At 43.8% G+C, this 23,248-nt stretch overlaps 1 protein-coding gene across 18 annotated transcripts; it reads right to left on the reverse strand.

Annotated features, from left to right (window-relative positions):
• Positions 1-1,671: 1,671 nt before the first annotated feature.
• Positions 1,672-22,237, reverse strand: add1 (adducin 1 (alpha)). 18 transcript variants are annotated; one of them, XR_013772815.1, is made up of 19 exons: positions 22,106-22,237; positions 14,516-14,724; positions 13,805-13,967; positions 13,467-13,618; positions 13,133-13,213; positions 12,836-12,985; positions 12,594-12,737; positions 12,414-12,512; positions 11,965-12,138; positions 11,608-11,865; positions 8,923-9,018; positions 8,743-8,835; positions 6,689-6,851; positions 6,020-6,364; positions 5,140-5,232; positions 4,275-4,308; positions 3,686-3,701; positions 2,583-2,636; positions 2,142-2,156 (listed from the first exon to the last, which is right to left on the reverse strand). XR_013772815.1 is itself a non-coding variant. In XM_079289614.1 (18 exons), the coding sequence occupies exons 2-17, from the start codon at positions 14,708-14,710 to the stop codon at positions 2,585-2,587; spliced, it is 2,274 nt and encodes a 757-aa protein (XP_079145740.1). In that variant the 5' UTR covers positions 14,711-14,724; positions 22,106-22,237; the 3' UTR covers positions 2,018-2,156; positions 2,583-2,584. The 18 variants fall into 18 exon arrangements, 15 of the variants coding, with proteins under 15 accessions (XP_079145739.1, XP_079145729.1, XP_079145732.1 ...); XM_079289614.1 differs by lacking the exon at positions 4,275-4,308 and having other exon boundaries at positions 2,018-2,156; XR_013772813.1 differs by lacking the exon at positions 3,686-3,701 and having other exon boundaries at positions 2,129-2,156; positions 4,271-4,308.
• Between the last annotated feature and the right edge of the window lie 1,011 nt (positions 22,238-23,248).

Raw genomic sequence — 23,248 nt, forward strand, 5'->3', positions numbered from 1 at the left:
TCTATCAACAAATACTTATATAGACTCATATATGGTCATATAAGTAGATGACTTATCTTTCTACATTTACACTGCAGATTTTACTTAAATAACTACAATCACACTATTGATTTTCAAGGTAAGTGGATTTATTGTATTCATGGTTGTAAAAGAGGCAGGACCATGAAAAAAAAGGTGAAAGTGGTAAATCTGTAGATGATATAATGCTGAGACATCTCAATTGGAAGATTAGACAGAGAATACAACAACTATGGACTTAAGTATTGTTATTAGCACACTGAAGCCAAGAAAATACATTTCAAATAAAAGGGGTAGTTGAGCAGTACACACTGTAAGCACTCTTTACATGCAGTCCTTCACGACTTAGACATTCTCAGCTTGTATGCAATGATGTAGGTACAACATCTGTGAACAAAGGCTTATCAAGTGTCTCAGATTAGGTGAAGCTTCCCGTTAGTTTTGCCTTTTACTAAAACAGGATGAATACACAGAAGATAGCAATGCAACGAGACGGCCTTTGTATAATGCGCTGCAACCTCAAGCACAGCTCATGTGCAATCACTCCATTGATTACACATCAGCAAAATCATTTAAAAAAAAAAAAAAGGTTTCTCCAGTGTACTTAGTCTTTACTGCAACTGGAAACGTGTTGGTGTTCAATGACTCAGAGTGCAGTTTTTACACAGGGAAGTCCAGGTTGATCTACGTCGTTTACATGTTCTGTAACATCTGTATCTATGTTTATGATCGAGTGTGTGGTACGAGTTCCCAGTGAGTTTCAAAAGGAGGAAGTTTACAGTGCTCCCTCACAGCACGCAATCATGGCTTGATCTACTTTGTGGGAAAAAGCAAACGAATGAAAGCTCAGTTTCTGACTTTCAAAAGAGACGGCGAGAGATCGAGTGGCAAAAGCAAAGCCAGGCTCAAATAATCAGAATACTAAATGTTTGTTTTTTTACACATACATTACTTCCTACTAACCACTTACAGCAAGTAGCAAATATATCAACCCTTGGAATCATTTTTTTAAAAAGCACAACGCTCACACTGTGATTCTAGCTCAACATCTGTAGGTTCAAACTATCATCTGCAGGTTTGCAGGAGTTAATCTGGTTGTGTGAAATATTGAACCCAACTTCCACATCACATGAAGACCTACAGCTCTACACAACCTGTGAGTTAAGGTCGTGTTTAATGCTTTCAGGTCGAAGATCTTAAGTTTAAAAAGTCAACAAACACAAAAAAGAGATTTAGCTTGTGGAAGATTTAATGAAGATATTAGATTATGTAGACATTAATATGGACTTTGTATGACTGAATTTCCCATAAATAATCAACAGAAAGCATCCCAACTGTAGTTCTCCCGGCCTGCTAACATGTAACTAGCTTCAGTGGTAAAGTTTGCACGATTCAATTTGTGGTTGTAACTATCAAAAAATGACCGCCAGTTAAATGAGAGTTCAAGCGTTTCTTTCTGCATTCATTGATTTTAAAAGACACTTACATAGTTTTGATACAATCCCAATACATTCTAGTGGTTACAACAGTTTAGTCATAAAACCTCACAGTAAGTGTGTGGGCCTGTAGTAATAGACATGCATCAAAGGCCAGATGGAGTGGAGAAGACAGAATGAATCACTCACAACTAAAAAAACAAAACAAAAAAGCCCCTAATAATTCAAAACCTTTATGCAATCCATCATTTTTACACTGTATACAAAATTGGCACGCACTAACGAGGAAAAACGGGTTAATAAGCCAGCGACGAATTATATCAAAACATAACTGTGTTTTCACTGTGGCTAGCTCGAAGGGTGCAGACAAAAAGCGAAATAAAAAATAAAGAGGCGGCGGCCAGCCTTGAGGACCGATCAGACATTCTCCAATCTAGGACTCAGTCTTTTTTTTGTTTTTCTTCAGGAAGGACGGTGTGCGGAACTTCTTTTTCTTTTTGGAGGGGGATTTGCTGGGAGACTCTTCTCCCTCCTGGTCGCCAGTGTCAGCGGGTTCCTCCCCCTCAGCCGCGTCGGCGGGGGCGGATTCCTCGGCAGGAAGTGCCGGGGCATCGGAGGGGTCGTCAGGTGTCAGGTCTGGAAGGGTCTGTCTCAGGGTGGCGGCGTCGCTCTCATCCTTATCGGTCTGCTCGGGTAAGGACTCTGGTGGGAGGAGGAAGGGGGAGAGTTATTGATCTCGGACGACAGACCGATGGATCTGCGCCGCTGAGCTCACACACCGCTGAGGCTGCTGCCAATCGATCCCCGGACAACTTATTGAATCCACGTGATTTAGAATCAGTTACTGTCTTTAAGCAATATAAAGGGTACAAAGGACTTCAAAAGGCAACATTCCCACTAGATTCACAAACACGCTGATGAAATATTATGCCGGACCCTTAAACTGACCTAAACCTTCCTCAGATCAAAAGCCAAACAAAGATGCAGCGTCTCTCTTACATCACATGACAGAAAAGCAAAGACTCAGCATCTTTTTAGCTTCAAGAATAAGCAACTAAACACACCACTTTGCTCTCATTATCCTCATTTTGACAGGCCCAAGCTGACACACAGCATGTTGGTGTTTACCTTCATTTAAACAGGGAAATCTTAACGAGCGCAGTTCCCTGGCTCATTTGCAGCCTGTGTACAAACAAACAAAAATCAAAGTCTACAACACAGAAGTATAGAGATATAAACACAAGTGAGGTAACAACAAGTCAGGGGAGCGGGATCGAGTTATATTCATGTAAAACTGCAGCTCTCAAGGAGAAATAAGATGAAATTAGGACTTTATTAATTATTTAATAGCAATGTAATCCAGTTGCTGGGAGTATAGAAACTATATAGCGCTGTTCCCTCTGGTCTTAAATGTATGTCTTGTTTTCACAGATCACAATTAACAACAGTAATCCATCTGTCCATTAATGCAGAAATTATTCTTGGAAAGATGTCAACTTGCTAAAGCGGATTCCGCTTTTCAAAATGGAGTATTTTTTAAATAATGTAACTGTAGAGCATGAATCCAGCGTGTGCGTTTGTCCCGGTGTGTTACAGTAAGCGTCCGAGGACGGCTACGTTGGGCTAAGAAGCCCTGCAATAGTTTTACTTTAGTCAACTTGACACATTAAAATGTCAGGAGTAGACGGGACCAATTCATGGGAATAAAACTGAATATCAAAACCCACGCTCGCTGAAAACAAGCTCTGCTTTTGTCCCAATGCTGTCTGAAATCATGCACCAGTCACCAGATAGTTAAGATAGAAAAGCCAGCGTCGTCCTTTAAAGATACTCCCAGCAAAAAGACTCACGAAGCAACAAGTGCCGTTTCTTTAAAAGCTTCAGTCGACCATCCAGAGGGACCACCAGCATCCGAACCACTGCCTCATGCTCGGGTACAAGCTCACACGTTGCGACTACGGCTTTGTTCATTTTTTTATTTTTTATATCGCTCACATGCTACGGAGACCAGCGAGAAAAAAAACAAAAACCTTTAGACCCGAGAAAACACTCCACATTAGTCTTAATGTTACATCTCTCGTGTCTGTCAGAACAGAGACAGATAAAATAAAAAGCACCACCACAGCCAAGAGCACCGGACCTCAACCGCCTTTAAGCTAAACAGTGAGTTGCAACAGCTGACAGCAGCAAGTTTGGTTGGAAAGCGACACCCAAATAAAGCACTGATGTACCTGGTGAAGGACTCGTCTGTAAGACAAACAAAACATTCAACACATTTTTAAAACATTACCCGATTTCTTTTCTTTCCATAAAACAACAAAACACAGTAGAACAGTGATAAACATGTGCAAAGAGAGGTTTGGTTATTTTGACAGTGAATAATTGGCAGGAGGAAAAGAGAGGTTATAAACATAAAAAGGTTTGGTGAGTTGTGAGGTTTACTTCAAGAACATCCTCCACTTTTGTTTAAACATCATTAAATCTTTAATGCATATTATTACAGATCAGAGGATCACAACTGCAATACATCAAATCAATCAAAACAAGTTCTTCGTATTTCTTGCAATAGTTACTTTTTTAACTTTTTAACAGACTCCTGAAACAGTAATATGTGTCTCGTTAAAAGAGGAGGGGCTCTGAAATAACCCCCATCAACCCCGAGAAAGAGATTCAGAGGACCGAGTTCAAACGGGTTAGTTCAGATCACAGGACAGCTCTACTAGTGAAGCCATGCAGAGAGAAAAAACAAAGGGGGTAAATGACCGAACACAGGTATGGATGGGTGATGGGTAATTAGGAGGTGGAACAGTACGTACTTACTATGGCAACAGGTACTCTTTTGCATTTCCATCCCCTGATTGTAATCGCAGCCACAAAGAAGAAAAAGCACAAGTAGAAACAAATGTCTATGCAGATCAAACCACGAGCACAGTGTTAAATCAAAATAAATTAAAATGTGAAATAAGAGAGAGAGAGAGAGAAAGAAATACCAGAGGACAATCTTAAAAAGAATGGTTGGGAACCATTCTTAGAAGACCCCAAAAAGATGGAGAATGAAAGTGAAGGGGTAAGGGAGATACGGAACATCGAGAGATATGTTACACAACATTTCAGGTATTAGATTACACCCGAGATCAAAGCTACTCTTCCTCTTCCTCCCTCATGCGGACAGTAGCTCATTCAATAAATTTGAGGTGACTGGAATAATGCCAATTATTGTTTAAATGGAGATTTAAACAACGATGGTTAGAACCAGTTCTCCTATAGGTGTAATCCAATAGTAATAAAGACCAAGAGGGACACAAATGAATATAAAAGTAGAAAGAAGTCAGTCATTGTCTTTCCAAACTATTTCCTGACATTACGTCTGGAAACTGAATTACAGTGATTTTCCATCTCTCATTGGATGAACCTGGTTAAACGATCAGAACCTCTTGGCCTGTTATTACAGAAAACACAGCATAGCACCTGTAGTATTGTTATTATTATTATTGTTAAAGACCACAACATGAACACACCCCAAGACAGACAGGCAGGCAGGCAGGTGGACGGGCAGGAGCCTCTGCGTCTCCTCTGTAGACCCTAAAGAAGACCCAAAACCCAGCAAGAGGACCGGAGAAAACCCATGCCGAACCAGGCAGAGTCGGGCCGCACCGGCTGTGTCGAGTATGTCAGGGCAACCTACCTTCGTCTGCTCTGACGGGGGTGCTGGGCGGCGTGGCGGTTGGTTTCTGGTTTTGGGGCTCCTCCTCCTCCGGCTCTACAAGCGGCTCCAAGTCTAGATGAAAATCAGCAGAAAATGAAACGGTAAGGAACTAAATCAATGACGCGATATCATTTGGATTAGACCCGAAGAGATATTTGCAAATCGCAAAACACTAAGAAAAAGGGAGAACACAGGGAAGCACACCGGGGAGGAAGCCTTAATCAGGAGAACACCGCAAACGCTGTCAAACTAATCAACCTGAAGAGATCCCAAGAACGAAACGAAACATTTGTTTGATGGGAAATCAGTCAGAGGCACAGAAGGGACACACACACAGATATATATATACACACACAGATAGATATAGATATATATAGATATATATATATATCCAGGACAGGTTAGCAGGAAGAGTCCACACATGGGATGCTCTGATTGGATGACCGAGCTCAGACACAGCGTCATCGAAAAAGTTAGCGCAACACTTCAAAACACTTTTAGACTTGCGGAAGAGAGCGCCCTTAAAGTGAGGGGATGGTTTCAAATCTCAAAAAAACATTCAAACTCGGCTGCTCGTCCAATCAAAATGCAGAAAGGTTTCAGATCAGCCACAACTCTGACGCCTTTGGACAAGGCATCAGAGATAGGGGATGGGGGGGGGGGAATAATCATTGAACGAAAGATTGAACTGTGGGTAGGGAGGATGCTTGCGCAGGATAAAAACAGCGGCAACAGACTCCAAACCCCCAGAGAAAGGAGAGGACACAGCAGGCTCCCACACTCCCAGGGCACGGACCAGGGCTGAGCGGGGGAGGAGGGAAGCGGAAGGCCTGATATTTTAGGCACAGCTCTGGTGTACCTGGAGCCCGATCTGCCTGATCTGCCTGTACCACTGACGGCTCCTTGCTGAGGGCTCTCAGCACGGCGCAGTGGAACTCCTTGTGCGGGGAATCTGGAGCTGACATAACCTCGCCGGCGGTCGAAAAAGCATCGTCCGCAGAGTCCCCGCCGGAGAGGACGAGGGAGGAGGAGCCCCGCTCAGAGGCCGGCGTGGCGGCTGGGGGCGGGGCTCTCTCTAAGATGGGCGAGTCAGCCACAGACTGTAGCGGTGCGGAGACAGAGGCTTCACCCCTCGGTCGTGGTTCAGGCCCAGGACGGGGTACGCCGGAGGCCGATCCCTCCTTACTATGGTCTCGCCCCTGCACTGTGAAGTCATGTGCATGTGTGTGGTGTGTGTGGAGAGATAACGTCAACCAATCTGAAGTTCATTCGATTTTTTTGCATGATTCTGCAGGAAGGTAAATATTATTTTATTAAAAGTATCCTTGCATGTTTAAAGTAGCTGCACATCAGATAAAGTGAACATCAGAGTGTTCTCTCGAGGGAGCGAGAGGTCAAGGAGGGGGCTGCGATTTATATACATTTATATTATGAACATCATTTAATCTTCAACAGAATCACATGGTAGAAGGGTTGTGGAAAGTATTTTTCATCCTAAACTATTAATTTCATCTTTTCCACCAGTCACCTTTACCTTCAGGCCCTCTCTGCTTCTGCTCCACCTCCTTGCGGTACTCCTCCATGTCCTGGTCGGTGAGCTTGTTGAAGGGGTTGGGACCCTGCTTGCTGATGATCACCCTGGGCTGGTACTCCTTTTCGATGATGGCCTTGGACGCGGTCACTAGCTCCCCCTTCAGGACACACAGAAGGAAGGCAGAGCGAGACGAGAGGTCAAGGGAACAGTTACTGCACGACACACGAGGAAGGATTTAGTCAATTGAAAACTAGCTGCAGTGTCGAATGCTGGCAGAAAATGGACTGGATTAACAGATTAGAGACACTTTACACACACATAACTACTATGCAGCATGAGCAGAATTATCAGCCAGAGGTCTCTCCTGCAGACAGACTCATGACAGCAAGATACAAATCAATGCTTCTCAAGGATTGTATCCGGCTCAAAAAAACCAACTGTATCCAAAAATCCCAGAGTGCATGAACATGTAGTGTAGGAAAGACTTGATCACATGACCACAAAATACACAAGTGAGAAAACAGCCTCTCCATGAGTCTGTCTGCAGGCTCAGAGTGACGGTAGGAGGATGTGCAGGTGAATGGTATTTGTGACTGGAGCAGCAAGTACCTTTCTAATTGATTTAGCAGGACTATAGGACCCCTCGGACACATCGAGGCCATCAATAGTGTCTGTGCAGTCAGACAGAGGGGCGTCCTGCAATAGTAAACCCAGTGAGGGGGGGAGGGGAGCACAACCCAGCTCTTAAACACCAGCACATTCAAACCAGCAGTCTGTCAGGCAGGCATGACTGTGTGCAGACTTTCAGAAAACGTACCGCCTTCCACACACACACACACACACACACACACACACACACACACAGGTGGAAAGAGTACTACGATATCAGGTACAAATACCATTATCTAAGTAATCCTAAAGTGCACGTGAGGCCACTACTTTCGAAAGAGCCAATTTGTCAACCTGACCATTTCAATAAGAATACACATAGAAATCTCCCAAATGTAAAGTTTGGAGAGTTAAGCTTTCAGAAAAGAGCTCAAAGTGAAAACGTCCTCTTGGTTATAGAATTTAAAAACACAAAATGAAACTGTAGGCTTATCTGCAAGTGTGTGTTTGTTATGATGAGTTACTTTCCACCTCTGCATACACACACAAGTATCGGACATGCATGCACAGAGAGATGGTTCTGGAAAGTGATGGGGGGCTTTGGAAAGCATAGCAGTGACGAAACAAATAGCCAAGACCATGCATTGTAAAGACAAAGGGTCCACACAGGGGGGGGGGGGGGGGGGGGGAAGTCTTAACAGAAGAACAATCAAGGACTCATTTGGCCCTTTAACACTTTTTAAACAGCTCTGTGTTACTTTGTCCGGCTCCTCATGGGGTTTGGATGTCCCGGAAGCTTTGGAAGTGGAGAAACTGAGCTAAGGGTTGCCCAGCAAAGGGCGAGCAAACCATGCAAACTGAACCCAAGAGGACAATTATCAGCAATTTTCCATTTTTTGCATGCACGGAAGTAAAAGTGTATTAGACTGTCGTGGAGCTCTGGAAATATTGCCAGTCTGAAAGTGCTGAGCCGGATAACAGCATCAACTATAAACTACGGGAAAAGGAAAAGCAAAATAAATAAAATTCAAAAGAAGAGATGAAGGAGGGAAAATAAACCGTGTGTGATTATGGACACGACCTGAGCTGGCAGGTTTGGAGCGCAGAGTGAGGTTACCTCTCCCAAAACACTACTCACCTGCCAGATAGACAATCTCTGCGGTCAAAGAACAATGCGACAGTTACAAAGTCACTCCGTGCTCTGGATATAAGTTACTCCTTCAGAGGCCGAACTTCAAGCACAATATTCACACTTTTCAGCACTTCGGTTTAAGGGGTGAATCCTGACCTGGACAGGATATATTATGCATTTAGAATTGAATGTATTTTAAGTAAATACACGAGACCAAACATGTATTTTTGTCGGTATGAGACATGTTTAAGTCCAGGTCAGGATGGCTGTAGCAGCGAGGGCTTCATGTGCAAACTGATAGACTGACCTGGTTGAAGTTACGATCCACTACGGCGCCGGCACACAGAACCTGGGACTGGGGCCCTGCTGTCTTTATGTCCTGCAGGTTCTGCTCCCGGATCTACAAAACAACAACATTATAAGTCATGCATAATAACAGTAAACTTGAATGGTCTTAAAGGCAGTAAAAAGGAGGCAGATGCGATACCTTATTCCTCATTTCCAGGACATCCTTTGGGTTGGTGTTCATTGGGATGAACTGATTGGCTGTGGCAGCCTGGCGGAGTCCGTCCTCCTTTGTCCACTGTGAACACCACATCAAGTGTTAAAACGTTACGAAAGCCTGAATGACTTAATATCTCAAGCACAAAAATAGATTTAGACAAAATACTAAGCAGGCTTCACAATCATGCTGAACTGAAATGAACAAAGTTGGATGGCTGTAAAAAGGTTAATAAGTGAACCAATGATGATGCGATTCATTTGCACTGAATTTAGCGGAGGACTGTTCTAATACCTCTCAGACGCTCATTTATCATCCCATGATATCAGGCTGCATCTTCCCAGTAACGTGGGGCTCAAACACAGACTGCAGGGACTAAACTGTCTAAATGCAGAACATTAGGCTTGTCCTCTTACAGGGTTGATCCCATATTCTGTGTGCGATTTAGAAACTGTTGCATGGAGCTGAAATGTCGTAAAACGAAGGACTTTGTCAAGAAATGCTAGAAAACTACACACATGTCCCTGTGAGCACGATGCGCACAGGAACATGTGTTTATGCAATTAAAAAATAGATTAAAATCACATATGTCACATATTACTGTGACTAACTTTTTAACGTTCATACATAGGAGTCAATGCTAAAAAAAAAGATGCTAAAATGCTAAAACAATTAATTTTAAAAAAAGCGCGTACTGGAAGTAAAATGATCACGAGGAGTTGCGGTTTTTTCAAGTTGCTGAAAAGTAAACACTGAGTTTTAAAATTCTTCAAATGGTTTTTTGGATGAATAGTTCAGAAGTGATCTGCGGAGGTGATGCTCAGTCAGAAACCGGTGAAAAGACCTCCCACATGACGACAGCTTGAGATGCAACGCCTGAAGCCCTAAAGGCGTATTTATACATGTTTATACCCGTATGAAAACCATTTGTCATCATCATTGATGTACCATTAGAAAACCAACAGAAGGACCACACTGAAGATCAACTGAGAACATCACAGAATGAGAAAAGTAAAAAATAAAAAAAAAAAAAAAAAAGGTAAAAGGGGGTGAGGGAGGGAGAAGTGACGGGGGTGAGGGCGGGTGACAGATGAGGCTGGCTTACGACGCGAGAGTAGCAGTGAGGGGTGAGCTGGCATCACCAGAGTCATTTCCCAGGCTGATACGCAACAACAAGGACGACAGAGATAAGAGAGAAACACACTCGAGGACACTCGCCCACGTTGGGACAAAAAAACAAAAAAAGCCACAAACTGAGACAAGAGTGGATCTTTCCTGCAGAGGATGTCACCTTTTATCGTCTTGACGAATAGAAAGAAAATACTCCATCGACTTTTCTACTTTGTTTTTCTTAACCTGGTAATGCTCAGCATGATTGGAGGGCAAAGAATACGTCTTTATTCTCTCCATTCCTTGCACCAAACTGAATGAGCGGCGGGTGAATATAGAAATCAAATCTTCAGCTTTCATGCAGCATATTCTGTTGAACCTTTTGAAACGAGGCATGTTGTTCGCGGTGGAAAGGGTAAGCTCATGACGTCATTCCTGTGCTGGTCTTAAGCTGGTCTGCACTAGATGAGGGAGGGTTTCTGGATGGAAGTAGCCGAGTATGAGATGAACATGTAAACGTGATATATACTCACTGAGAGAGAGAGAGAGAGAGAGTCTCACAACACAACATTTCCTACTTTCCCAACAGGAGATAATCGATTCAAAAGTCAGGTCAAATTCCATCGCCTTTTCTCGGTTCTTTTTCCAAACAATTCCACTCATGCAGGTCTTAAAAAGGTGTTTTAGGAAACAGAGCAGTACAACTGGGTGCAGTTGAAGGTGTTTGAGGAAAATAAAAATTAGAAAAGCAGGCTGCATAACTCTTTTACGAAGGAAATTTAATTGAACAAATGTTTACAATGTATCTGGCATTATTCTGGTGATTAAAGATTCTCAGTTAGAGACATGCCACCTCCCTCTTTTACGCTGGCAATGTAAATCTTAAAAATAACACTTATAGGGTTGATATGGACTCATATCTCACTGTACTTTTGTACATTTTCTTGAATCATGTTTGAGCAAACAAAAGCTAACTTCAAGATGCAAAGACTAAAACTAAAAGAGAGCTGCTGGGGGGCGGTGAGCTAAAGGGTGGTTAGCAACGCCGGCGCCGTGTGTCTCGCCGCATTCACCACGTGAGGACTCATGCCACACACCCCTGCTGCTCGCTCCTCTGGGGAAAACATCAACACCAACAATGCATTTCACTACTACACATGCAGTGGGGCATGCTTTGAGGAGGCTGGCCCGGCATCGTGAAGCATTAGGAGACCCGAAGGGAAACGGAGGGCGGACAAAATACTCACAGCTATGCTACGGAGGATTTAACAGAGAAGGGTTTAGAAAGGTGGGTTAACAGGACGTCTGCAGTGCCTTAAAAAAGGCTCAATAAAAAAACAGTTTTAGCTTTGTGCTACACTTTTACTCCTCGCTGTCCCCAGAACCTCAGGATGCCGACCACCTGCCCATTTCCACCAACAAGGCAGCTGTAAAATCGTTACAATGAACAATAAGGTAGGCACAGACCAAGCAGTTGGTTATACAGCTTGGCACGCAGACACCAGACGAGAGAGACTGCAGCAAGGGTTTGACGTGATCGTGTGTTATGCTCGTCCACACCTTAGGCTTCGACTTGGGGCTGCTGCCGTCGGGCCCGTCCTCGCAGGGCTCGTCGGGCCGGCTGCCGGCATTGACCCAGCGGGTCTTGTCGCGCTGGCCGCGCTGGAAGCTCTGCTTCAGCGGGGAGCGAGCGCCTGAGTCGCTGTCCTCCCCGTGTGAGTAGCCACCGTGGCCGGGGGCAGCGTTCTCCGCGTCGCTGTACTTTTTAGCTTTGTCGCGCAATGCCGGGCAGCGGTAAGGGTAGCCCGTCCTGTAGCCCTGGGATACCGGAAGACAAACAACAACGGGGTTTAGCCATCACATCCAAGTGATCAAAGAACGAAGAAGTCCCAATTCCTCCTTTTTCTTTGTACTTACCAAGTTGTCGAGCATTCTCATGAAGGCCTCAAACTCCTGCTCCCCGACTTGCCACTTCGGGTGTGTGGACGACCCGTCGCTTGCCGGCTCTGGGACCCGCGAGCGTGCCTTGTATTTCGTTGGGTCCAGCAACACCAGATTATCCGGCCCTCCAGCACCGGCCAGCGTTCTCACCTGAAAGAAATTGGGAGGGATACAGACGAAGAAAAAAAAAACCCACAGACGGCGCCAGAACGCAGAAAAGGAAAATAAAATGTGGACATGAGGACGCACACGGACAAAGATGGAACACATATCAAAAAAGAAATGTGGAGAGACAAGGGACAAAGACAATTGTTATGAAAAATGCAGACAGACATATGGGGGCAAATATAACAACCCAAATGGAAATAAACTTCTTTGACATAAATAAATGTGCTTTAAGTCGTGCTCTGCAACGCGCGTCCTACCTGGATCTCACAGGCGGTGACCAGATTGTGCATGTAATAGAATGCTTCCTCCACCGTTGCACCTACAGTAACCAAGCCATGGTTCCTCAGGATGAACACCTGAAAGACAGGAAAGATTTTAATAAAAATACTATTTATCTTTAAGTCATTTTCCCCCATTGAGACACACTGTGCGTTTACCTTGCTAATAGGCCCAAGGTCCCTCTTGATGAGAATATTTTCATCCTCGTCCACCAGTATGCCGTGGTAGTCGTGATAGGTCACCTCACCCAGGGACAGTGCCTCAGGCGAGATGGGCAACAGGCCGCATTTCATAGCCGACACCTGCAACCAAACAGACCACACAACGCATGGCGTAAGACCATCGTGTCCAGGTCCGCGTTCACGTTGGGTGCAATTACTTTGTATACAGCGTCTCTTACCGCGGCGCCCGCAGCCGTGTGTATGTGCACGACGCACTTGACGTCGGGCCGTGCGGCGTAGATGGCACTGTGGAGATTGAAGCCGGCCAGGTTGACCCCGAGATTGGTGCTTCCCCGGTCAACTATCTCACCTTGAAAGTTGACTTTCACCTGGAGAGCGGGGGCAGACAACGAGGGGGGGGTCACCCAGCGTAATGAGAAGTGAACTAATCGTCACAGAAATCCATGATCGGAAAGTAAAAAGAGAAACTTAAGAAAAGACACTCTGTTCTGATAGAGATCAGCACATGTTCTCACCAGACTGGAGGCAGTGACTTCACTGTACAGCAGCCCAAAAGGGATGATTAGGAAGCGGTCCTCGTCTGAGTTCACCTTCACCTAAAGAGGAGCAGAAGTCAGTCGCATTAGGTTACAGTGTTAGTTCATTTCACTTACACACACACACACTAAAGCACGCCCTCTTCCAAACATCCAAATCAGACCGCCTAGTATTGTACAATTTACCCTATACGTGTATAAAGCACAGATTTGTTAATCAGGCCCAATGTGAACATATCTTTACTTAACTGCTGGATGAGAAATTCAGTTCAAAACCTCCGGTTGCATGATAAGAGAAAGAAGCCCATCTTACTGTGAGGTGGTTGAAGATGAGCTCGGACCAGCCGAACAAGTCGGCGAGCCGGTAAAAGGCGGCCAGCTTGCAGCGATGCTGCTTCTCGCCCTTGTCGTAGGAAATAGAGTCCGAGCCGCGCAGATCATTCACTGGAGTCACCATACCCAAACCTGAGAGGAGGAGCCGCGGTCAGACACAACTGATTCGGATTCCTTGCCAGATAATAACAATTACATAAGAGTCTACCTATTGGACTCTTTGTCCCAAAAATTAACTTTGGCATACGCTGCATTACTCATTGTGAGCACAGACGGAGCAGGGCTGAGGCCAAACAGTCACACACACACACTGCTTACTCATGTTGAGCGACGCCATGCCTCCCTGTGGTGCAGCTGGATACATGGAAGGCATGCTGGTGTTCATGAAGTCTGCAATCTGCTGCAGAGCCAGCAGGCTGGTGGGCGTCTTCCCCTTCTGCAGCTGATCCTGGATCATCGTCTCCAGCTCATCGCAGAATGCCTTCAGACAGAAACACAGGAAAATGTTAAATACATATATATTGTATATATCGATAGGCATTTCTTTTATTTAGTCCATCCATTTTATATCAATGAGGGGAAGCTAAATGACAGAAACACCTCTCTTGTATTAGACTGCAATAGGTATAGCTAGGTGAAACTAGTAACTAGGTAACTGAGTGTGTATCAACAGTACATGTGACTGAGACAGAATAAACCCTGACTGGAGCTCAACACAGTAAAATGCTCATTTTAAAGCACCACTCAGGGCTTTTTTCAGGACTTGAATACATCAGTGCTTTTCACACATACAATAGGCCTTTAAACAGAGCTGTTCTCTGTCCGCAGTATTCAGCAGAGCAGAGACAGACTGTTGATGGAGAATACACTGGATCCATCATGTGATGTTGAGAAAGCTGCTGCCTTTCCACTAAACAGAGCCTATTCATGTGTGACCACAGTATTTTGTCAGTTAAAGTAGTGGCTGTAGGGTAAATGTAGTGCATGCCAGTGAATCTGAATATATTCAACATGTCCGGTCCCACTGACCGGGCTCTGCAGTATCATGGAGACCCTCTTCCTCTGCTCCATCATGTTGAAGTCCTGCCGCAGGTCGGGCGCCATGTTCCTCTCTCTCTGGTACTCCGGGCTGCTCTCATCCACCCGGTCGAAGTACCGCTCCTTGTGGGGGGCTGTGGTGGGCGGGGGCGCCGTCACCACGCCGGCACCTGAGTCGCCGTTCATCCTGCGCTGGCCTCCTGTGAAGAGAGGGATAAGAGACAACTTTTACAGTTTTTTTCTTTATGTATAAATATTTTAGCGTGATTTATGTTTAAGTCTCCGTGTGTGTGCTGGTTGGCCATGCATCAATTAGGATAAAAACATTTGTGAAGTGAGGAAGTGAGCGTCGCATTCATTACACCAGAAAGCTAATCAGACAGACCACACTCTTCCCTACTTCCTGTCACGATCACGTGACCACCTCTCCCTCTTTCATTGATTTCCATAACGCGTTTCCTGGAATCACAACACTACTCCACAGTCAAGGCCGGGCGCCGGGAAGTAAAACAAAAACTGGAAAAGTCTCTCATATGAATATTAGAAACTAAAATCTCGGCTATTTCTACAGGTATGTTGTGGACCGAACTAATACTGTATGCTTGGGGATCAATAACTAACATTTAGCTCAACATCATCGCTTGTCCCCTTCTACTGACAACAACAGGAGACCCAGACAGATGTTCCTATAGATCCATGTCCATCCAGATGTCCATCTGTGTGGATAAACAGTCTCAGCCTGTCTGTCACTGCACAGACTACTCAAGCCCGGACTCTGAAGGACACAGTGTGTGTGTGTGTGTGTGTGTTAGCATGCATGGGTGAATGTGGGGTTGCTCTGGCCCATTAGTCGGCATCGATACAAATGTTCAGCCTGAACTACCATGACAACTGCAGAGCGAACGCGGAGCCTCCACCATCCCGCTGAGAGCTGGCAGAGACCCTCTCGCTCGTTCTGTCCCGCTTTTATCGGCGTTCTGACATTTTCCAACAGCATTTTTACACAAACATCAGGTCACCTGCTCCAATCAAGGCGTTTTATCTTTTCAAGCTGTGTTGGGCTAATTATAGGCTAACAATGCTTTGTCCAGTCTCACCTCATTTACTCATTAAATGAAGGGAGACAAATGGTGTTCTTTCTGCTTTTCATCTAGCATGTGTTTGTACCTTCAAATGAATATAATACATTCATTTACGATTTGAAAGAAGAAAGAAAGTCCACAGCTGATCCACAGATGTCAACAAGTAATTGAGATGTAGTTACTACATTTTGTGTATCCTTTTAAAAGGCTCATTCTGGATTAACTAAACAAAATCTCATATTATTTATTGAGAGAAATATTTAAATGAAATACCCTACAAATCATTACGTCTCAACTGTGACCAAAGAGGAGGTAGATGAGGTCGAGACCCACACTCGCTCTAATTTCATAAACCCAAATCCTCTTAGCGTCTTTGGTGTCTCCTCTCCGCAGTTTTCCTTTAAATCAGAACTACCGTCTTAAAATTGCAATTACGAAAGAAAGAATATGAGAAGTTGGATACTCGCTCTGCAAACATTCAGGAGGGAAAACTCTCGTTCTGTCTCGCGTGATTGGTCGAGAATTGGGACAGAAAGCGCGAGCGGGTCTCTGCCAGCTCTCAGCGGGATAGCGGAGGCTCCACGTTCGCTCACTCCCTGGCCTGTTATTAATACACATGTGTCACCGTGCACTGCAAAAATCTGTCAATTCTTAAAAAAAAAAAAGTCACTCTGGGCTAGGGCTGGGCGATATGGCCTAAAAAAAAAATCTCCGATTTTTTTACAAAAAATCCGATTCACGATTTAAATCGATTTTTTTCCCCCAAAATTTTTTGCAGATGACAGAAGCTGTTGAAAACAATTTTCTTTTATTTTGTGATGATTTTCCCAAGTAGGTTGATAAAAATAAAGTGCAAACAAAACCTGAACATTGTAGAAAGGTGCCTGTAGTATACAAAAAGTATTTGGTCACTCTTTTGTTTGCCTGAATCATTTAAATATAAAATTAAATTAAACATAACATTAAATGGCATTAAATAGTAGCCTTCCATTGTAAACAACTGTGCAAATGTAACTTTTTACAGTAAGCTTTTCTAACTGAATACACTGATACAAACACAGCATGAAATAAAATGTATGTGACCCTTTAACATTCACATTTTCAAAAGTGCAACATCTGATCTAACATCAACATAACATATTTTGCACAGTAAATAAGTGCATGTAAACAAAATCAAGTGCATTCACAACATAACCAACAGTATTAAACAGTAGTGCATGTTTTTTCTAAATTTTTTTGCCAGGAAGACAAGCCTGTCTACTACCTCTGGCTTCAGGCATGCACGGTGGCATGTAACAATGCCCCCCCCCCACACACTGAAAAGCCTCTCAGAGGGGGCACTTGTAGCTGGCACAGAGAGGTATTTCTTTGCTAAAGTACTTAGCCTTGGAAAGTTAAGTTGGTGACGCTTCCACCAGTCAAGTGGATCGGTGTCTGGGTCAACCTGCTGGACCACAGGTCAGTTGTTGCGGAGTAGAATGACATCCCCTCCAGCTCCGCAGAGATCCTTTGGCGTGTACTATTGTACAGCCGAGGCAAGGCAACGTCAGAAAAATGTTTACGGCTTGGTAGCACGTACCTGGGGTCCAAAGCTTTGAGACGGTGAATAAACCCCGGCTTTTCCACGGTGTATATGGGCACCATATCTTTTGCGATATACATCGCGACTGCATCCGTGATGGCTTTCCACCGGGCACTCTTCTTCGCATGCGGAGTACAGTTGGTGAATGTCTCCAAAATGCTGGGTGGTTGTTGTGAGGTGGCGGCGGCGGCCAGCAGTGAAGCTGCTGGCCGCCATTGTTTTAGTTTGTAAACAATGCGCGCGCACTCTACTACGGGAACCGAACGGGGGGGAGGGGTGGGGGCGATTTTCTCGATTTTCAATAAAACACATCGCCTTAAAGCACACATTCGAATTAATCGATTAAATCGATTTATCGCCCAGCCCTACTCTGGGCGAATATATACGTTTGTACTGATGGATACAGGCGGAGTTGGTCTGCATCACGCATCAAAGAAAGGTACAATGCTACAGTCTCTGCTGACTGACCCCGTGTCAGCTGGTGGAGACGATCTTAATGCTTCTAGACTGCTCGTCTGATCTCATCCACTTCACCCCGACTTGTTCATGCTGCGTTTGCCGTCTGTTGGTCATGCTCAACGATGGGAATCCAACATGCCTGCTGACAAAAGGGACAACTGGGGAACTGAAAGTGACAAACCTCTAGAGATACTAGACACCATTCCAGCATGAACATCTCTGGAGCATCTTTTTTTTTTTTTCTGTGGTGTATTTCTTGTGCACACTGTAGCAAAAACAATGGCCGTCGATGGGGGAAGCTTTCACTATCACAATGTTCAGCTCACAGCCGCCACCCCCCAGTCAGCCTCCACTCCTGTTTAAGAGTGCAATCACTATGGAAACCAAACACATTGCCATGGAAACGCGGGACAGCCTTTTGAGATCGCCGTTACGTAAGAGCAGCTGTAGGCCGACATCACGCTGCAAAGACCGTCGGTGTCACAAGGAGCACATCTTCAGACTACTCTGTTGAACTGACATGACACGAACACTATGTCTATATAGTTTAGTTAAAAGTGTAAAATAGACTTACAAATTACTTGCGTACACTTTTTTTGCAACCACCATTCAAGGAACCACTTTCTTAAACATTGTGCAAGAAGACCATGTGACAGGAAATGACCCTAACTGCTGCATGCCAGTCTCAGTAAATACAAGTTCATTTGACATCTATGGTTAGGTATGAAGGACTAACATGTCATATGGCATGACCCCAGGAAAACCGTAATCATAATAACACAAATTAGTATTTACACTACGGCATGAGCTCAAACAGGTGTCCATCATAATGCCTGTCAATTTTGGTTGTAAACTGAAATGTCAATATAGTAACCAATTAGACCAGGACCCTCGTTAAACGATGTGTTAGGAAAGAACCGTTGGTGTGCCTAAAGCTGCAAGTCATGCACGGCCCTGCAAATGTCGGGGAATTTATAGCACCCCTGACAGTAAGTGACTGGTCCTGGCACTGTATTGTCGGGCCCAACTAGCAGGGGAATAAGAGCTCATACAAAGCAGCAAAAGATTATTTGCTAGGACTTTAAGACACCGATGGTTGCCTGTGTACAGAGGGCCTCCGATACACAGAACATAAAACAGTCGCACATCAAACTGCTGTTCTTTCCGCCTCCATTTTCACTGTGGATGTGTAAAAAAAAAACCTCTTGGACTGGATGAATCCGAGGGGTTTTTACTTGTCTCCAAGCAACAGGAAAATGTGACGACGAATCAAGCATCCCATTCATACACTACAATATATGCCATCTGCATTTGTGTGAAAAATTAGAGGCAACAGCAGAGAGATGGCTCCCTCAGTCAGTACTAACAGTATGGCAAAATGTCTGATGGTTGACACATTTATTGATGTAGTTTTATGTCATGTTAAGAAATGGTGTGTCATCATATCGCTAACATAACGCTTCATCCCATAACTTGTGCTTACCATGATGATTAACACTCGAAGATGAACATTAACTCCGTTAAACAAAGCGACATATGATGTTTTGAACTTGCAATGATGTATTATGTGAGGAGAAGCTGGCTGGCTTTAAAAGCACAGGTGTGTACTCTACATTGTGCATATTTCCATTGTATCATAATTCTCTTTTGAGAGATGGAAGATTGCACTGAAACATATTTTCAGCATGACCAAGCTCACTGAAAAAAAAAGTATTAAGCAAAAAAAGATCCATTTAGTTTGTTCCAACAATATGCCAATCAAGCTCTTGGCAGTGGAAAGATCGTTATGGTGTGAAAAAAAAGAAAAAAAGATGGCCTCAAATTATTTACTGGTCTTTCTTAGTGTGTGTGTGTGTGTGTGTGGGTGTGTTTCATGGAAGCAGTTTTGAAAGATTTGAGCGAAGCACTCGGACGAGGCTCTTTATATCTCCGAGCTAGATGCCTGTCATTACGGGGGACGAAGAATCCACTAGCAACTGCTCTTTAGTGTGTGCGTATGTTTCAGACTCGGACTACTACGCCTCGTAGGAATGCGTTCGGTGTCATTTTAGCACTGCCCTTTGCATGGTCTTGTGTACCACGGAGTAATTGGCATACACAGAGAAGTCATAGCATTATGGACAACAGGATCTAACAATACATGTGAATATTATAGCATAAATTATGTCATAAATATCATACCACACTGCATGCAAACAAATTACATTGTTTTATGTTGTCTCAGCCCCAAAGCACAGTATCTATGTGTGTGACCTTACCCAGTTAAAAAGAGCACTAAATTGCATAGTTAGCAACTAGCTTGTGCACTTAGTGGAGCACTTAGCAGCTAAAGAGACAGATATTTCCCTCTGCTTTGGTGAGTAATGTCACCTTTTCCAAGCTGTCCAAACATTGTCCACCCTAAAATTAACTGAATGATCATCACATCGATTAGAGCCCAGTAATACATTTAAGTTTAAGTTGAGTGGCAAGTAAATGGCTCCTGAGACAAAGCAAACGGCATGCTTATTAAAAAAAATGGACTGTATGTAAGCGTCACCATCACTGGGACCATCGTCATGGCTCAGATATTATCTGCTGCATACCATAAAGGCCAGTCCGAACGCTGTGCTGTGTTAAGAGTGTGAGTACAGGGAGTCTTATCTGGCTGTCACATGGGACAGAGTGGTGGAAGATTGCTCTTTGAAACAACAGACCCCTCACTGTACAGTTTCTACTCGCGCATCTTTAGCCTGCAACGCGGACTCGCGCATCTTTAGCCTGCAACGCGGACTCGCGCATCTTTAGCCTGTAGCCCGCTAGCGTAAATATTTGAACCAAACATAGATATATAGCCTACTACAGCATATTGACAAGGCCATTAGTGACCTATGTGGTGTGAATGATAGTGCAAGTGTGACTGCTTTTGCATCTCTAATGTTCAAAATAAAGGCCTCCTCCTAAGTGATCACATATGGAGAGGAAGGAAGGAAAGGGTGAAATAGAGAGGATGGACTTGAAATGAGGAACACATTTTCAGCTGCACTGCAGTCAAGGGTGTGGGCGTGGGGAGTGAGAGTAAAACAAACACTGTATCTGGAGTGAGTGTGTATGCATGTGTGTATTAGTGTAGTTTGTGACAACATGGAGCCAGACTGACTAGAGCTAAGCTCTCTCCTTTGGGAGTTTCACTCATTCTAACGGAATTACCAAATCCAGGGAGTTACCATCCCTCAACACTCGCAGACCTTTTTTATCTTGGCCATTTGGTTTTTGCTAATCCTCATCCAGTATGAGGGGGAAGGGACTCCTCAGTCGACTTTAGAAAGAAGACAGACTGCGTTGGCCTAGTGGTTATGTTCTCCGGTTTGGGGATAAAACTGTCAACAAGGCACATTAAACCTTTACAAATGCTCAGGTTATTATCACCTTTCAAACCTCATACACACTCTCACTAGAGCTGGACAATCAGTGTTGCAACTAAAGCCCGGAGTGACATTGTTTTGCTGGAAACACTTGAAGATAATCAACTTTAATGTTACATAAAAATCTGAGAAAAGCAGCAAATTATCAAATCAAAAGGTTTCTTGATGATACATTTTGTCAGTGAATTCATCATAAATATTATGATAGGCTATTGCTTGATTGCATTAATTGCACTACTAATATACAGTGTATTAACATACACAATATTTGACTGTATATTTATAGTATGGTCCAACTTTTACCTCCATCTCTAGCTATAACTGTCTATAATATGTTTTGCTCAATGAATTTCACTAATAAGTGATATGACCTGGCTACTGTAAAAAACATCATTTCCCTTTAGGATTAATAAAGTACTTAATGTCTGGCATGATGTTTCCTCTTATACTGTGAAAAGACAGAATTAACAGTGACCTGCTTACAATCGTACAAATGAGTGTGCATATTGTGTATTATATGCAGGTCATGGTGCCATCTTAACAACAGGAAACTACTCTATCAACACACAACTGAATAAAGCCCATAGTCCTGCTTCAAAACACGCCCAGATTGGTAACAATCACACATACAGCACATGACGAAACGTTTCGGCCCGTGCAGCCCATATTAAATAGCTTCAGTGACCGGGGCGCATGTGAAACGCAAAAAAATAATGCAACAACAGGCCTGCTCGGGCAGCAAGCTAACGACACACACACTGGGGGCACACACACAGTGGCCCTGCGCTGTTGTTGTCCAACACAGGAAACTGCCTTGAGCTGCAGCGAAGGGATTTAAAAATCACAATAAAACGCAGAAATGCTGCGTTTTACAGCGAGAAAACGTGCACAGCAGCAGCGTCTCTGCAGAGAAACATATTAGCAAAAACAGTGAGGGAGCTAACCACACTAAGACACAACGAGAGCGGCGCAAACACTAAAAATACACACACATGGGCTATTGTATCGGACAAACCGCTGAAAAGCAAATAAAGTCGATTATTTCAAACCTTACCCTCTCTTTGATGAAGTGATGGAATATGAAAACTCGGTGAAAGCAGGACGGTGGGTTTCGCTGCCTTTATCCCCGACCCTGGTGAGCTCAGAGTGGGTTTATCTCTCTAGCGCTCGTCGTCCCTGCGTCGCTCCGCCCATCATTCCACTTTGGGTGCGGCAAAACTGCTTTTAATCTGCGGCTCGCTATTGGACAGTTTGGGAGGCACGTGACATAACCGGGGGCTGTGATTGGAGCATGGATTGTTTGCCCCGCCCCCAGCAGAAAAAGGGGGCTTTCAGTACACATCCATGTTTTTTACTTTACTGCTAGTGCTAAAGTCATGAAGATGATGAGCATGGGCGGTGGGAGATGATTTGATCCTTCACAGAATATGCAAAAAAGGCAAATTATTTTATTTCTATAACTGTTCAAGCATCAAAGAGGTAAAATTATCCAATATTTCACAAAAATGGTGTGTCAGAACTTTGTTTTTTTTCTTCTTTCCTCTCCCATTAATCACCTCAGATTTATCTGGTGACCCTTCAGAGGGGCCCATTCACGAGTTTGGGGACCATAGACTTAATTACCTAAATGTGAATAAAGTTTAAAACTAACCTCAACCAGCTGTAACAGTAAAATGCTATTATTGTCACAAAAGGTATCAGTCACAGTGATATTTGTTTCTGCTGAATGCATTTACTGAAGTAGGATATGGAGGCAGAACCTTTACTTCTAATGGAGTATTTCTACATTGTGGTATTGGTACTTTTACTTCAGTAATGGATCTGAGTACCGCAACAATAAGTTGAGCGCTGCATGGAAAATGAAAGAACAAGGAGTTCACAATTTCTAATACAATTGAAACCTGTATTTTATATCTTAGGTGCTACATATAATTCAACATTTAACCCGAATGGTATTTTAGATCCCATTCGTATCCTCCATTAGCTTGTTCCTGTGCAGAGCATGTGCTGCATGCATTTGTACATAAGTTATGTCGCACTTACAGAAACTCACAATACTGAATTGGTAATTTATCAACAGACCATATGCAATGGCTTTCAAAAACAAAGTATGATACAAGTATTTCTTAGGTTTTTTCTAAGGTTTACACAATAATTTAGTCTTCACCTCTTTGTCCCTGCGCAAACTTGTCAGATC

Source organism: Melanostigma gelatinosum, assembly GCF_949748355.1.
Source record: "Melanostigma gelatinosum genome assembly, chromosome: 18".
NCBI lineage: Eukaryota > Metazoa > Chordata > Actinopteri > Perciformes > Zoarcidae > Melanostigma > Melanostigma gelatinosum.

Coding starts and splice junctions, on each gene's coding strand:
- add1 (XM_079289603.1), bottom strand. CDS start 14,710: ATGAACGGCGACTCAGGTGCCGGCGTGGTGACGGCGCCCCCGCCCACC. Junction 12,513..12,593: donor ACCTTGGGCCTATTAGCAAG/GTAAACGCACAG, acceptor CCTGTCTTTCAG/GTGTTCATCCTGAGGAACCA. Junction 6,365..6,688: donor GAGAGGGCCTGAAGGTAAAG/GTGACTGGTGGA, acceptor ATGACTTCACAG/TGCAGGGGCGAGACCATAGT.